The 15,792-nt window shown below is 35.5% G+C and overlaps 1 protein-coding gene across 2 annotated transcripts in view; it reads right to left on the bottom strand.

The window, feature by feature from the left end:
* ARHGAP10 (Rho GTPase activating protein 10) overlaps positions 1-15,792 on the bottom strand; it is a 345,140-nt gene that overhangs the window by 198,484 nt on the left and 130,864 nt on the right. For both annotated transcript variants that reach the window (XM_051966160.1, XM_051966161.1), the window contains exon 5: positions 4,456-4,557. In XM_051966160.1, the coding sequence (XP_051822120.1) occupies positions 4,456-4,557 (102 nt within the window). The remainder of the gene's footprint in view (positions 1-4,455; positions 4,558-15,792) is intronic.

Raw genomic sequence — 15,792 nt, 5'->3', positions numbered from 1 at the left:
GAATGGGAGGAAAATTTGGAACTCAAAATCTTACAAAGATGAATGCTAGTAATTACCTTTACATGTAATTGGAAAAAATAAAATACAATTAAGTTAAAAATTAAATAATTATTTGAAAAGAAGCTCTATTTATATTACTGTAGAAACATGAAAATATTAAATTGCTGCTGAAACTAAGGAGAGGAAATCTATTAACTAATTTGGTTTGTCATCTTTTTATAATAATCTTTTTTGTTACTGTCGGTAAAGATGTTCCCTAACCTTATAATTTATAAGAATTAAAATTACATATAAATAAGAATAAAATAAAAATTTCTTTGACAGTAGGACAAAATTATATTGTATTTAAATATACAATATAAATCTAAATATACAAATTGTATTCAGAATACAATTTGTGAAACCCAAAGGTCTCCAGAAGATCCAAAATATGAGAAAATTTACAAACTTTCAAATTTCTGTAGAATTGGCATAGAAAAATTTGAAAATAGGACTGTTTGGCACAGACTATTGATTCTTTATAATGCCATGATAAAATTTCAGAATTTTGATTTGAACATGTAGATAAACACAGAATCACAGAATTTTTCTTTCCAAAATTAGGGCATTCACATACATTTGGTTTATATTGTATTTTGACAGTTGGGAACTACTGTTGCACTAAGAAGACTGAAACACTTTTAAATCACAGAATGTTGGTTGGAATCCTGGCACTCTCAGTTACTTCCTGGGGAAGTAAACAAATCTTTATAAGCTCCTGTAAAACAAACAGATTGTGCTGCATACTCTCTAAAGCTCTACTTATTTCCTAATCAGCCATTTATCTGACAAATATTAAATCCTTGGATACAAAAGTATTGCTTCATTTCAGAAAATGCATTGAGTATGACTAAGTCCATTTTATCATTTTGGTATTTTAAAAGAGAGTATGTTGGTGGGATGTGTATGTGTAAATATAACGATATTACAGAACAAAAGGAAGAAATCTAAAAAGAGTCAGCCAATAAGTGAGAAATTAAGTTATTTCTTTAGGCTTTAAATGTGACCTTTGTCTCCAACTCCAAGAAACATCCAGTGCTCATCTTCTCATACATTATTTACTAAGCTTTCAGAAATAAGAGCTGACAAAACTTAGAAAAGACCCCTGAGGGGAGCTTGAAAGCCTGCCAAGAAACATAAAACCTGATATTTAAGCTATGAATTATGACAACCACTAACTTCTCGACATTTTGTGGAGAATCATACGATAGAACTTTATGTGCCCCATTAGAAAAAAATTCCAGTGAAGAATCTGAAGATTTGACAGCTCACTGGATTTCCTCATTTGATTTTTTTTTTAATCCAAGTTACAAAGTGAGTTTTATGCAAACAAAAATAGCACCTCTTCACAAATACACTTAAGTGCCTTTACAATGGTGGTAAGATCAATTAAGGTTAGATTGAGAAGAAAAATTATCTAATTAGGGGGAAAATTTTCAAAAAAAAATAATGTTAAAGGGAAGCAAAAAAAGTTTGGCTGCTATGACAAAGATGCTAAAGGGCTAACTTCAGTATCATAAAGAATTAGCTTCAAATACCATTTCTGACATATAGGAGCCACATGACAATGAGCAAGTCATTTATCCTGTCGGTGCTCCCAAAAAATTCTCCATGACTCAGAAATTCAAAGAGAAGTTTCCTCAATGAGAATTAGTTCCCTATACAAAGGAAATCACGGGTCCAATAATTCCCAACCCCCCAAAATGAAGCACCATAGAAGGAAACACTTATCAGACAAAAAATAAAAAGTATTAATAAAAATATTTTTATTTAAGTATTAAAAAGGTTTAAGAAAAATATTTCCAATACATAGTCTAATCAAATCTTTCAAAGAAGCAGGGGTAAATTAGATACTTTTAATGTGAAAGTTTTCGAAAAATCTTGTTTTCATTTCCATTTAGGTGTTAGAAAAGTTTTTTAAAATTCCAATATATAGTATAATCAAATCTTTCAAAAGAGAAGAGGGAGAACACAAATTCCCTCAAGATTACTGGAATTGTTTTATCTTTATCCCTTAAAGGGGAACTATCTTCGAAGCCATTGGCAGCTCACCAGGTTTTAAGGTCAAATGCTAAAACATGTGAAAAGAAAAAATACAGGTGATTTGGAAGATGAAAAGAAAATGGTATAATTGAACAATAGAAATTAGTTTTCATCCTCCTAAATGCCTCACTTAATTCTGGATACTTTGGACTTTAGGCTACAGGGAATTTCTCATGACTAGCACTCTAAACACTAAGTATTGCTTGCATTGTTCTAGCTAATCAGAAAAGAAGAATATTCTCAGAGATTTCAAGTGAAGCTACCATACCCTCTCCAGCAATGACCTAAAAAGGCAATTAGGTCAAATAAGAATCAATAAACGCAAAGAGAAATATCAGGACAAATATTATTTGTTTCAGAGCTTTGCCAAAACACAGACACAAGACAGACACAAGCTGCCAGGGATGGATGAAAGGAGTGTCTCAAGAAATAGTCACATTTCTTCCACATAGAGAAGATCTAACTCAGTTTCAATTGATCAATGATGGACAGAAGCAGCTACACCCAAAGAAAGAACACTGGGAAATGAATGTAAACTGTTTGCATTTTTGTTTTTCTTCCCGGGTTATTTTTACCTTCTGAATCCAACTTTTCCTGTGCAACAAGAGAACTGTTCGGTTCTGCACACATATATTGTATCTAGGATATACTGTGACATATTTAACATATATAGGACTGTTTGCCATCTGGGGGATGGGGTGGAGAGAGGGAGGGGAAAAGTCAGAACAGAAGTGAGTGCAAGGGATAATATTGTAAAAAATTACCCAGGCATGGGTTCTGTCAATAAAAAAGTTTTAATTATTTTTTAAAAAATAAAATAAAATATAAAAAAAAGAAAAAAGAAAAGAAATAGCCACAGCAAGTCGACAGCTGTTCCAGGACTGGGGAGACCCCCAAATGAGAGATACCCTGAGCAGGCAGGACAACGAACAGGATGCTACAATCACAAATTCTGGAGAGGCTGTGCAAGACAAACAACCTAATGCACATTTGGTGAATATACAAATCAGTCCAGTAATTCTGGAAAGCAACTGGAATGATTGATTCAAATGTCCATACTCTTAATCCAGAGATCCCCCTGTTGGGCAAATATGCTAGGGAAGTCACTGACAAAATATTTATAACAGAACTCTTTGTGATAACAAAATGACCTAAAAACCAAATAGGAGCCCAGAGATCAGAAAATGGAGAAACAAACACAATGGGATAAGAAACAACAATCAGAAAGAGAAAAGCATGAGAAGATTTATATGAACAGATGCAAAATGAGGTAAGCAGAGCCAGAAAAGCAATATGCACAATTAACTACATCTATGTAAGGGAAAGAACAATAGCCACCAAAAAAAAAAATTCAAAATTGAATGTTACAATGTTATTTTTAAAAATATGTTTATCTTAAAAAAAAGATATAAGAATGGACCTTATTCTACTCTGTCCATAGCTATGTAACAGTACATATGATATCATATTTTTTCAATGTATTGATCCATTTTCCTGGGTTTTTTTCCCCTTCTGTATCTTTTTAAAAATATTCTTTGTTACAAGGCATTGCTTTGAGGGAGTGGAAGAGATATAGGGGGGAAGGGAATATATGAAACATACAAAGAAAAAAATCCCTACAAATCTTAATTTTTTTAAATAAGAATATTCCTTCTTAGCTCTTGAATCCAAAAAATTATTCTATCAATCAATCAACATTTATGGAGCACCTATTATTTTTCAGGCACTGTGACTGATCACTAGGGCTACAAAAAAACAAAAAAATCCAAAAGACATTCCCCATCCTCAATGAGCTTAAATTCTGATAGAGGAGACAACATGCAAATACACACAAATCAAGCTATATAAGATAAAAGGGAAATAATTAATAGAGGGAAGGCACTGAAATTATGGGCATTTTCAGTTGATTTCCCTATAAATACATCTGAGAGTCTGTTCATTAGCCATTTCATAAAGTATCATTGTATCCTTATTTTCATTTTAATGGCTTCTAAATTTTTTTTTAATTTTGAAATTGAGGTATTATCATTCCTTCTGTGTAAATAAGGAACACAGAGAGAGACAGAAACACAGATACAGAAACACCCAGCAAAACCATATTTTATTGCTTTGTAAACCTACATAAGTATTGGTAGAGCCAAGCACAAAATGTTCTACTGATTTATGTCCTCTTTTCCCTGAAAAAAAACACACCTCTTTCTTCTGTTTCTGGTGATGACTCATTATTAATGGCTTCAAGTTTTCCCATCATCTACACATTTGTAGTTCTAAGCACTAAGAAAGGTTTATTTTACTTCCAAAAGAAAAATCACCAACAGAAGTAAAAAGACTCATACATTCTTGGAATACAGTGGGAGAGAAATGAATAAATACCTCTTGTAAATGAGCATCTTTCTTTTTAGCTGAGAGGTTCAGATGTTTATCCAAAAGGCTATAGTTCTTTTCTGTCTCTTTGTCAAACTTCTTTTTTTCCTCCTGTAAGTTAAAAAAGAGAAATGAGGGCAATGAAGTAATTTTTTAAAGCCCAATTAACACAAATCTGAAAATACAAATCATCTGAAAATCAAGCAAGATCAAAGATGAAGATGATTGCTGCAAATCATTTAGAGAAATTTATTTTTACTCAATCCTTGGATGATCTATCACCAACAATTCTAAGATGAAACTCCTTCCTATTCTTTCATTTCCTTCTTTTTACATGTGGACCAATGATACTTATCAGTTCATCTTTTTTTCCACTTTAAACCTGACCATATTTCACTATGGCACAGAGGTAACACCAGATTCAAGACTGGAAATATGATGAGCAGCCTGATTTTATAAAAGCCTGAAAAGACTTAAATGAACTGATACAAAGCAAAGTGAGCAGAACCAAGAAAACATTGTGCATGGCAACTACAATTCTGATGGATGTGGCTCTTTTCAACAATGAGATGGATTCAAGACATTTCTAATAGACTTGGGATGGAGAAAGCCATCTGTATCCAGAGAGCCTGTAGGGACTGAACATGGACCACAACATAGTATTTTTACTTTTTGTTATTGTTGTTTATTGTTTTTTCTTGTGTTTTTTTTCTTTTGATCTGATTTTTCTTGCACAACTGTGGAAATAATGTTTAGAAGAACTGAACGTGTTTAATCTGTGTCAGATTGCTTAGGGAGGAGTAGAGGGAAAAAGATCTGAAACACAAGGTTTTTGCAAAGGTGAATGTTGAAAACTATCTACATGTATTTGAAAAAATAAAATACTATTAAAAAAAAAAAAGACATTGGCACAAGATTTCATAGGTGCTACCAAAGCTCAAAAAGTATGAGAAAAGGAATCTCTCTCTTTCTCTGTGTGTGTGTGTGTGTGTGTGTGTGTGTGCTCCTTATTTTCAGAGAAAGAATGCAAATTAATATCTCTAGTAATTAAGCAATTAATACCTACTTTCCAAGGCTGCTCTGAAGCTCAAATGAGACAAGACAAATAAAATGCTTTTTAAAAAATCATTGTACAAATACATCAAAAAATTTGAAAAAGTTACAGAAAATATTTGGAAAAAGTTCTCTTGGAAGAAAGGTGTGAACACAGCTGCTCTTGTTATTTTTCAATCATGTCTGAGTCTTTGTGAGCCCATTTGAACTTCCGTTAGTAAAGAAACGAGTGAATTGCCATTTTCTTCTCCAGCTCATTTACCAATGAGGAAACATACAAACTTGCTTAGGATCATGTAGCTATTAAGTGCCTGAGGCTGGATTTGAATTCATGACTTGAGTTCCTGCCTTGAGGCTTGGCATTCTATCCACTGAGCCCCCACAGCTGCACACAGATATACAAAGGGTCTGTGATTTCTGCTGATCTCCCTCCAGATCAGATTATTATAATTTATAATTTAGCAATTCAATCTCATGTAGTTTTCTTGATCCTCCAAGAGAGTCTGAGTCTTGTTCTAATAAGTAATAGAGAAGAAATTCTGACTCTGAGATCATTATCCCTGCAATACCCCCTTGAAACACAGTTAACAGGACACTGGGATAAAGAAAAGAGTGAATGGATGGTTAATGAAAAATCATTTATAAATTGTTTACTATATATCAAGAACTGTACCCAATATCTGAAATATAAATAGAAGGTTTTTTTTTTAATCTATACATTCAAAGAACTGCCCCTCTAAGTGAGGGGGACAAGACAACTAAAAAGGCCCATTACTCCTAAGAATTCAACAGAGGGGCCCACATCAAGGTCAGTGGGTCTGTTGGACACGCCAGCAGGTCAGACAATCGGACCTAGAGGTCTAAAGAGAATAATGGCAGGTGATGAATAGACATCCCGAGGATGCACAGGATGCACAATCTCATGACTGACCAACCTTTCTTGATCTCTTATTTTATATTTTCCGCACTACATGTAGCAAGAGATCAGAAGGGCCTAAATGTCTGGTGACATCGTCAAGTACACGCTGACTTTGTAGGTAGTTTAAAAATTACTCAGGTATTGCCCAGAAACAACACTTGGGTTTCACTTAAAGATGATCTCTTTTAGAGAAAAGAGAAGTCAGAAAGTGAACTGTTAAAATACACAGATGGGCCTTCCCTACAGCTACTTACTCTGTTCAACTTATTATTAGCTCTAATAAACATTTATTGAACGTCAAGGAGGGCATTCTGTTCTTCATACTTTCAAAACGTTCCTTTAAACACATACCATGTTATAACATCTCCAGAACACAGAACATTCTCTTCCTTATTTTCAAACTCCTACTTTCCTAAATCAAAATAAAAAGCTATTCCAACCTTCCCTGGAATGATTTCTTTTTTCTTGTGCTAGCCGAATCCTGCATTTAGTCCTAAATGGGGGATGGAGGGAGAAGGTAAGGAAACAAGCATTTTGTTTTTTAATTTAGTATTTTTATTTTCCCAGTTACACATAAAAAATATTCCAACCTTTCCTAGAATGACTTCTTTTTTCTTGTGCTACCCGAACCCTATATTTAATCCTATTTCTTTCTTTTTATTTCTTTTACATCTCTTTTATCTAACAATGAGAAGGGAAAAGGGAATAGAGAGAGAAAGCAAGGGAACAAGCCATAGGAGCCAAAGAGATCACCAAGGAAATGGAATAGAGGGAGAAAATAAGAGAAGAGGGCCCAATAGAGAAATCACAATTGAGGAAGCAATCTGCTGGAGAGGAAGAGATGCAGTGGGATCATTTGTGCCTTGGGAAGGAGAAGGGCCATCTCCTTTGAGAAGGGGTGAAGAACAAGGAAACAAAAGCAAAAGGCATAAGATGTAGGTTGAAGAGGTGTGAAGAAGAGGAAATTATCTGGCCAATGGTTTCCATTTTTCAGTGAAATAATAAATAAGGTTGTCAAATAAGAAGATAGAAGGAAGGAGAACTATGAAAAATTTAAAGATGGAAGAAAAGATTTGGGAAAGTCATTTTGGTGAATGGAATAGTAAGTCAATAAGGTAGGTACAAAAAGACTGCCTACAGAGGTAAGGGCTTGTTGAAATCACATAATATAAATCTGTAGTGGACCCAGTCAGAACAATTGTGTGAGTTTATCTAGCTTCATTCAGCAGTACGAATAGGAATAATGTCAGCAATTAGAGTCAGGGCTGAAGGAAATAGTACAAGCAAGCAAGAAATTCAACAACAACAAAAAACAGCATTGAGTTGAACTGGTTCATTAAGGGTTTGTTATGCAAGAAAGGAAAATGTAGCTGCTCTGGGGGAAATGGCCTGGGAAAGAATAAGGTGGTCATGGGATCGAGGGTCAAATGGGGAGGGATCGGTGTGGACAAAGAACAAGGTTTGGGATTTCTAGATAGATGAGGGAAATAGAATAATAATAAATTGTGATTAAATAGGAAAATTTCAGTTTATAAACCTGGAAGTAGAGCATTTGTGGGTGATGGCTACTCTGAATAACATGAATATTCAAATTGATTACAAAGGACCTATGATGTATCCACCTTCAGAGAAAGAACTGATATATGGAAGTATGTATTGTATGGTTTCACATATACAACTGTGTCAAATCTTAGGCTTCTCTAATGTAGGATTGGAAGAGAGGGGAAAAACTCAGACCTCAAAATGTAACACAGATAGATAGATGACAGATGGAAGAAAAGGGGGAACAAATGACTCTCATTGAGTCTCTCCTTCTTAGTTCCCCAAAAAAGAAGGGGAAAAAAGAAATGAGCAGGAGTCTCTCCCTTTTAATCCCTCACAAAAAAGGGGGGAAAAAAAAGAAGTGAGCAGAATGGTTTAAGAAAAACCTGAAATAACTAATGAACTCATTAAAGTAAAGTGAGCAGAATTAGGAGAACACTGTACACAGTAACAGTAATATTATAAGGATAGTCAATTGTAAAAGACTTAATTATACTTATCAAGATAATGATGCAAGCCAATTCCAAAAGACCCCATGATGAAACATGCTATCCATCTCCAGAGTGAAAACTAATGAACTCTGAATGCCTACAGAAGCGAACTTTTAAATTTTTATTTTCCTTTTTTTTTTGGTCTGTGTTTTCTTTTACATTATGATTAATATAGAAATGTTTTGCTTAATATGTAAATAACTTTATATGTAAATTATATGTAAATAATATCAAATTGCTTGTTTTCTCAAGGAGGTGGGAGAAAAGAGAGGGGGAGAGAGAATTTGGAATTCATGCTTTTTTAAATATTTTTTAAAATTATTTACATGTAATTGAGAAATGTTTAATGAAATAAATAAAATATATTTTTAAAATAAAGAAGAGGAGTATCCTATAAATCAGTAGACAACAACTACCAAAATTCTGATTGAGTAGTAGATAGTTATCCTCAAATGAAGAGAGGTTACTGTATACAGTATTCTCTTGGTTCTGCTCATTTTACTATTATTTTGTGCAAGTTTTTTCATGTTTTTGTAAAGTCAATCTGTTCACCATTTTTTATAGTACATTAACATTTCATCATAACTTATATCACAACTTGCTCAGACATTCCCCAGTTGATGGGCATCTCAATTTACAATTCCTTACCACTTAAGAAATCTGTTAGTTCAATTTCAAGGAACTCAACATGGACAATTTTTTTTTTTTTGCATGGAAAATATACACCATATATTTAAGATTGACATCAACAGATCATTGTGGTAGAGGAATAGCCTGATGTAATAATGGAGAGTAAAGAGTATTCCAACTTTTCCACCTCAAATAGTGAGTTGGGGAACATATGAAAGTGCAACTAGGGCTGGAGAATTTGGCAAGAGAAGCTGTCATCAGGAGGCAGCCAGTTCTCCCTAAGAGCCAAAATATAAAAGGAACAAAAAAAGGAAAGATTTGAGATGAAAGCAACTTTATTACCCATGAAAAAGCTTGAGCATCTTTAGAGTATAATGTTATGCTTTAAACCTGCAAGGGGGTCGAAAAAATAGGAATAAGGGAATGGACAGTGGGGAACAGAGAAGGGATTTGTATAATAATAGCTGGAGCTCCAGAATCTCTGAGATGTAACCCAGTGGCAGTTAGTTAATCTTTTCCTGATGACTTCAAGAGGTCATTAACAGCACTAAGAACTTGTCTCATTTCTCTCCTATCCCTGAAGGCAGACCAGGCCCTGAAAAAAAGGGAAGAGGAAGGAAGGGTCCCATGCAAATGGAAAGAGACTAGTGCAAAAGATAGAAGTGATTGAACGATGTCTCTCTGATCTGCCATTTGACAAGATACAACATGAGCTGTTTTTTGGGTCTAAGACTTTGGGTCCTCCTTCCTCCTTAAGAAATAACTGTCATGAGTTTAGCTTGAACCTGAAAATGACATCTAGACTAACAATACTTAAGGAAGCAGATAGATAAAATTCTAATCTTGCACCCCTGCTCTTTCTGAGCAGCACAGAATGGCCGGCCAATGACCACTCCAACCTCCTACTTCCTCTCCCTGCAGTAATTAAAGTCACCCTTGGGGAAGGGTAGATGGAAGAGGTGAATGTGACAGATGGATCTACTCCTCCCTCCTTGTGAGCCATATGGGACACCCCCTTGTTATAGTTGAATTGGTGTTCCCAGAGCTCAGCACATGGCCAGATATACAGTAAGCATCTTTTAAATATGCTTTAAAAAGCACTTTTTTTTTAAAAAGTGCAAAATTTAAATTTTATTTTAACAACAACTCTAGGAGGTGCATGTTGATAACATAACACGCACCTCCCAGAGTTGTTGTTGGAAAAAAATGAGATCATGTATGCAATATATTTTGCAGATTTTTAAGTGCTATATGAATACTAGTGATTACTACCATCATTATTATTAATCTTACTACCTTTTTGAATGTCATTGCTTTTGAGGAACACATTAAAACCAGGCATAGAGGCAAGCCTTCATTCATGGTTGCTCACCTGAATAAAATAAAATTATCTAATCAAGTATGATTCTAAAGAGCTAATGATGAAACATGTTGCCCATCTTGCCCATCTTCTGACAGAAAGGTAATGGACTCAGGGTGCAGAAATAACATTTATTGAACGTGGCTAATGTAGGAATTAGTTTTGCTTGGCTAAACATATCTGTTATAAGGGTCTTGAGTTCCCTTATTTTTTTCCCCCTATTAGGGAAAAACAGATTTGTGTTAACTGAAAAAAATGAAATAAAATTTAAAAGTAAGTAGAACTGACAAAAATTAGCATGAATTTCTAAGCAAATTCATAACCCCTCTACCCTTGTAATTAAATGGAAATCATTTTAAAATGTGCTTTCTCTCATTTAGCCAATTTCTAGTGAAATACAAAATCAGAGGATCCAGGGATGATGATATCAGCAAACACAACACTCAACCTATTCAATACAAGTATTATGTATGCATGAAAATTAGATTAATATGGGTAAGTTTGGGAAAGTAACCAATGACATCAAGTCTTTAGAAACAAAGAATTTAGCCAAGGGACAACATCCCGCCTACTAAGTGAAACAGAATTGCTTGCTTTCACACATGGAATGCTATAGGACAAATACCACTCTGTTTTGGCAAAGGGTCCTGAAGTCTGAGATATAATTACTCCTTCTTTCCATCTGAACTTCATGCAATGATGGAATACAGTTTGCTGAGCAGCAGTGAGGGCCCAGCAGAGGCTAAACAGCAAGCACAATGTAAATGTCAAGGATGACAACAGCATTCATTAGTAGCAGGACCAATCAGCATAATTTTATGATTTTTTTCCCCAGCAACCTCAGTCCATTTGGAACAGAAAAAGCAGACACAAGACAGAAAAGCAGAAAAGAAAGCCATAATTAGGGAAAGGCAGTGATCTATGTTGGCTCTAGAAACAAATTACTTCCTACCTGTGTCACTTGGGAAAGTCAATAAATCTCCCTCTATAAAATGAAAAGATGAAACTAGATGACCCCCAAGGATCCTTTTAATTAGTAAGGAAGAGGTTAAGGAAGAATGATGGTACAGAATTTTAGCAAAAGGGCTGAAATAGCTGATTCTCAAGTCCATTCTGGGCAGGAAAGGAAGGGAAACCTCAAGACAATTGAGAGATGGCAGGCCCTGGGCAGGGATAAAAGGCCAGAGGCCTGAAGAGCAAGCTCTCAGCCTTTTCTAATCCTCCCCTTCTCCAATAGTTGGTATGCTTTTCTCCTCAAATCATCTTGCATATATCTATGTAATAATAGCATCCCTTGTCCAGTAGAATATAAATTCACTGAGGGCAGAAACTTTTTTGCTATTTTAACTTTTAAATCTGCAAATACCAAGTATAGTATATTCCACACAGTAGGCACTTTATGAATGTCTACTGAATTAAACTTACTATGATAAGTAGAAATATAAGAATTGTGGTCAGAGAGGAAAATTTTAAAAGGAAATATTAAATGATGGAACTATTCCAAGAGAAAACAACATGGCTCCATGAGTAAAAGTGCTGGATCTGGAGTCTGAGGAACTAGATTCAAATCCCAGTTCTGCCATGCATTCCCTGTGTAATCCTAAACAAGTCACTTAAAAACTCTCCAGGATTTGGGTCCCTCATTTGTAAAATGAGAGGATTGGATTAGATAACTCTCAGTTCTAAATCTACAGCCCTATTATAATGAGCTCCAAGGTATGCCCACAGTAGAGCACTGGGAGGAGATGATGATGATAACTAAAGTTTACACAGTATTTATTATTATGTGCCAAGCACTCTGTGCTAAGCACTTTGTAATTATAATTTCATTTGATCCTCAAAGCAGCCCTAGGATGTGAGTGCTATCATTATCCCCATTTTATGGAGGCAAAAAAGGTCACACAACTAGTAAGTGTCTGAGGCCAGATTTGAACTCAGTTTTCCCTAGCTCCAAGCTTGACACCATATCCACTGCACTGGGTAAGGACATATGAGGTCAAGGGTCAGAGATGGAGAATCAAGGTGGATGATAACTCCCCCAGGAAGATGAAGGAAGAAGGTGTGTGGATTTCCTGGAGGTAAGGAGACAGTCTGCAAAATGGAGAAGGACCAAAGGCCCTAATGCTGTGGATATTGGGGGAGAGGCTAGCTTTCTCTAATGGAGCAAGTTACAAAGGAAGAGACATCATCAGAGAAAACACAAAAAGTGGACTTCGTGTTTATGAAGAAAGGAGAATATAAGGGAGTTTGCCAGTGCCAGAATGAGCATTCCATAAAGCATTGATTAAAAAGCAAAATAAAACAAAACTGACATTTATATACGGTCTTAAAAATGTACAATATTTTTGTAAGGGAGACAATGCAAGATTTTATTCCCAGGTAAGCCATGAGAAGAAAGGTAGGTTTAATGGCCAAAGCGGTAATTACAAATACAGATGAGGTACAGAAGAGACTTCTACAGAGATAATGCCCCCCCAAATCCTATCCAAAACTTGGTACTGAGCTACAACCCCAAATTTCCATCTGTCTTCTAGATATCTTTACACGAGATGTTTTACAGCAACTCCAAACCTAACATATCCCTAAGAATACTGGCAGAGTAGTTTTTATCTTGCACAGATGTAGTATGTGTATGGGTACACATACATAAACACACACACACACATATTTACATACACATATTTAAACATACACACATATATATTTACATATATGCATACCATCCATATACACATGTCTACATACATATATATTTTAAAATATACATACACATTTATCTATATATACATACACACTTGTAAACATGTGTATATGCATATACATATTTATATTCACACATGTTTAAACACGTGTATTGCATAAATGTGTGTTTATATACATGTTTGTTTAGACATGCATGAATATGTGCACACATATATTTACATAGCTATATATAAATATCTATCTACATATATATTTAGACACATATATATCTACACACATATATTTAAATATATATATACATACACATACATTTACATAGATATATACAAATCTACATACAGATATATATTTATGTGCATATATTTAGACAAATATATATCTAAATACACATATGCATATACACACAGATTTATTTATCTACATAGATATATATACACAAATACCCTTATACATATATACACATATGTTTATATACTTGCACATGTATAATCATACACATGCATGACATATATACTTAAACATGCACATATCACATATATATATATACATGCATACAGAGCAACTGGCTCTGTACCATTCATGGAATGCCTTCTCTCCTCACCTCCTAACTTCTTCCAACACTCAGCTCAAATCCCACCTTCTACAAGAGAGAAACCTCTTTCCCAGGCTTCTCACTGGACTGCCTTCCCTTAGAGAATATTTCTCATTTATGCTTCATCCTGTAAGTATACTTTTGTATGGGGGGAGAGGGAATCTTGATAATATCCCATTAACAAAACCACCTAGCAATTCAAAGTCAGCAAAAACCAAGCTTATATAGGTGACTGTCCCTCCCAGAAGGCTGTACTGACTTCTCTTAGATCCTCATTCTCTAAGTCTGTCTTAGACTTGTATCTTAACACAAAGTAAGAAGGAATAAAGCTTGGTGACTGACAGCTATTGTGATGTCACTCATCTTTTCAAAACTTTGGGATGCTTCCCTAAGATTGATGGGATGAAATTCAGGCCTGTTAGTTTAGCATTCAGAGCCCTCCACAACCTCCCTCTCTCACCCTCCTCCATCCTTACTATACCACAAGGACCTGTTCTCAGCCCACCAGTCAGAAGCCAAGCTCCATCCCCATGGTGCTTTTGATGGAGTTTTCCTTATGTCAATAGCGTGTCCTTGTCAAACTCCTTTCCACTCTTTAAGGCTCAAACACTGTTGCTGTTGCTGGTGGTGGTGCTGCTGCTGCTACTTATGCTGCTAGTGCTGCTGCTGCTACTAGTGCTGCTGCTGCTGCTGCTACTACTGGTGCTGGAACTAGTGCTGCTGCTGCTGCTACTGATGCTGCTAGAGTTATTGCTGTTGCTGCTACTGCTAGTGCTGCTGTAATAGTGCTGCTTCTGCTAGAGCTACTGCTGCTGCTACTGCTAGTGCTGCTGCTACTACTGGTGCTGTAATAGTGCTGCTTCTGCTAGAGCTGCTGCTGCTGCTACTGCTAGTGCTGCTGCTACTACTGGTGCTGTAATAGTGCTGCTTCTGCTAGAGCTACTGCTGCTGATGCTACTAATGCTGCTGCTGCTATTGCTGCTGCTACTTTAAGGCAATCCCTGATCCCCGCCCCCTCCTGGGAACACTTCTCCTTCCTCACAAACATTCCAAAGCATCCTATTTACACACATGGGAGGGTAGACTTGAAATGGGGGTGCTGACTCCAATTTGTGGAGTCAACAATTAGTAACTATGGAAGCCTGCTAGTCATTACCCCAATCTGCTTACTCCTCCATATAATGGGCAAAAGTGGACTTCTAATATCTATCTCACAGTATTATTCTGAGAAAGAGTAAATATGGGAATAGCATCAACTCTAATGTCAGCAGAAGTGAATTCAAGCCCTGCCTAGATGGATTTTGGGAAGCCACTTTTTCTTGAATGTCAGTTTCCAGATCTGCAGAGGAAGGGGGCTGCCTGGAAGTCCTCCCCAGCTCTAGGCTGAGCTAGGATCCCATGATCTTAAAGGACTATCCAAACATCAGTTAGGTACATTTTTCTTGTTCTTATTTTTTTATTCTTTTTATTCTTTAGAGAAATTAAGTAATAGCAAGGCAATTTTGTTATTCTTTACCATATTTTTTTGGGTAGACTCATACATTCTCTTAATAAAATTGTAAACTCCATGAGACACTATTGTCTTCTTTAGCATTTTTATTCTCTGGAATGATGTTCTCCACACAACAGACTGTTAATAAATGTTTGTTGAAACGAGATGAAAGGATAGAAGGAAAGGGAAAAGAAGGAAAGACTTCTGCTTTTGTTGTTGTTGTGTTTATGGTTTTTTTTTTTTTTGTAATCTTAATAATATCTCACTAAGAAAACACCTAGAAGTTCAGTTGGTAAAAACCAAGTTTTTATACATGACTATGACTCCAGGAACTTAAGAAATCATGATTGAAAAGAACTAAAACAGAGAGTAGAAAATAACCTCAGGGGAGAGAGAGAGAGAGAGAGAGAGAGAGAGAGAGAGAGAGAGAGAGAGAGAGAGAGAGAGAGAGAGAATGAATGAATGAATATGATATTACCAATGGGACAAAGGACTTGATGATTAGAAATGTTGATATTCATGTGTGGAAAAAAACTCCAGTAAGGTCATAGGTTTCCCTACCCC

This window comes from Antechinus flavipes, chromosome 6 (genome assembly GCF_016432865.1).
Source record: "Antechinus flavipes isolate AdamAnt ecotype Samford, QLD, Australia chromosome 6, AdamAnt_v2, whole genome shotgun sequence".
Taxonomy (NCBI): domain Eukaryota; kingdom Metazoa; phylum Chordata; class Mammalia; order Dasyuromorphia; family Dasyuridae; genus Antechinus; species Antechinus flavipes.
Note: the sequence above shows the minus strand (reverse complement) of the source record. Positions and strands in the feature narration are given on the sequence as shown.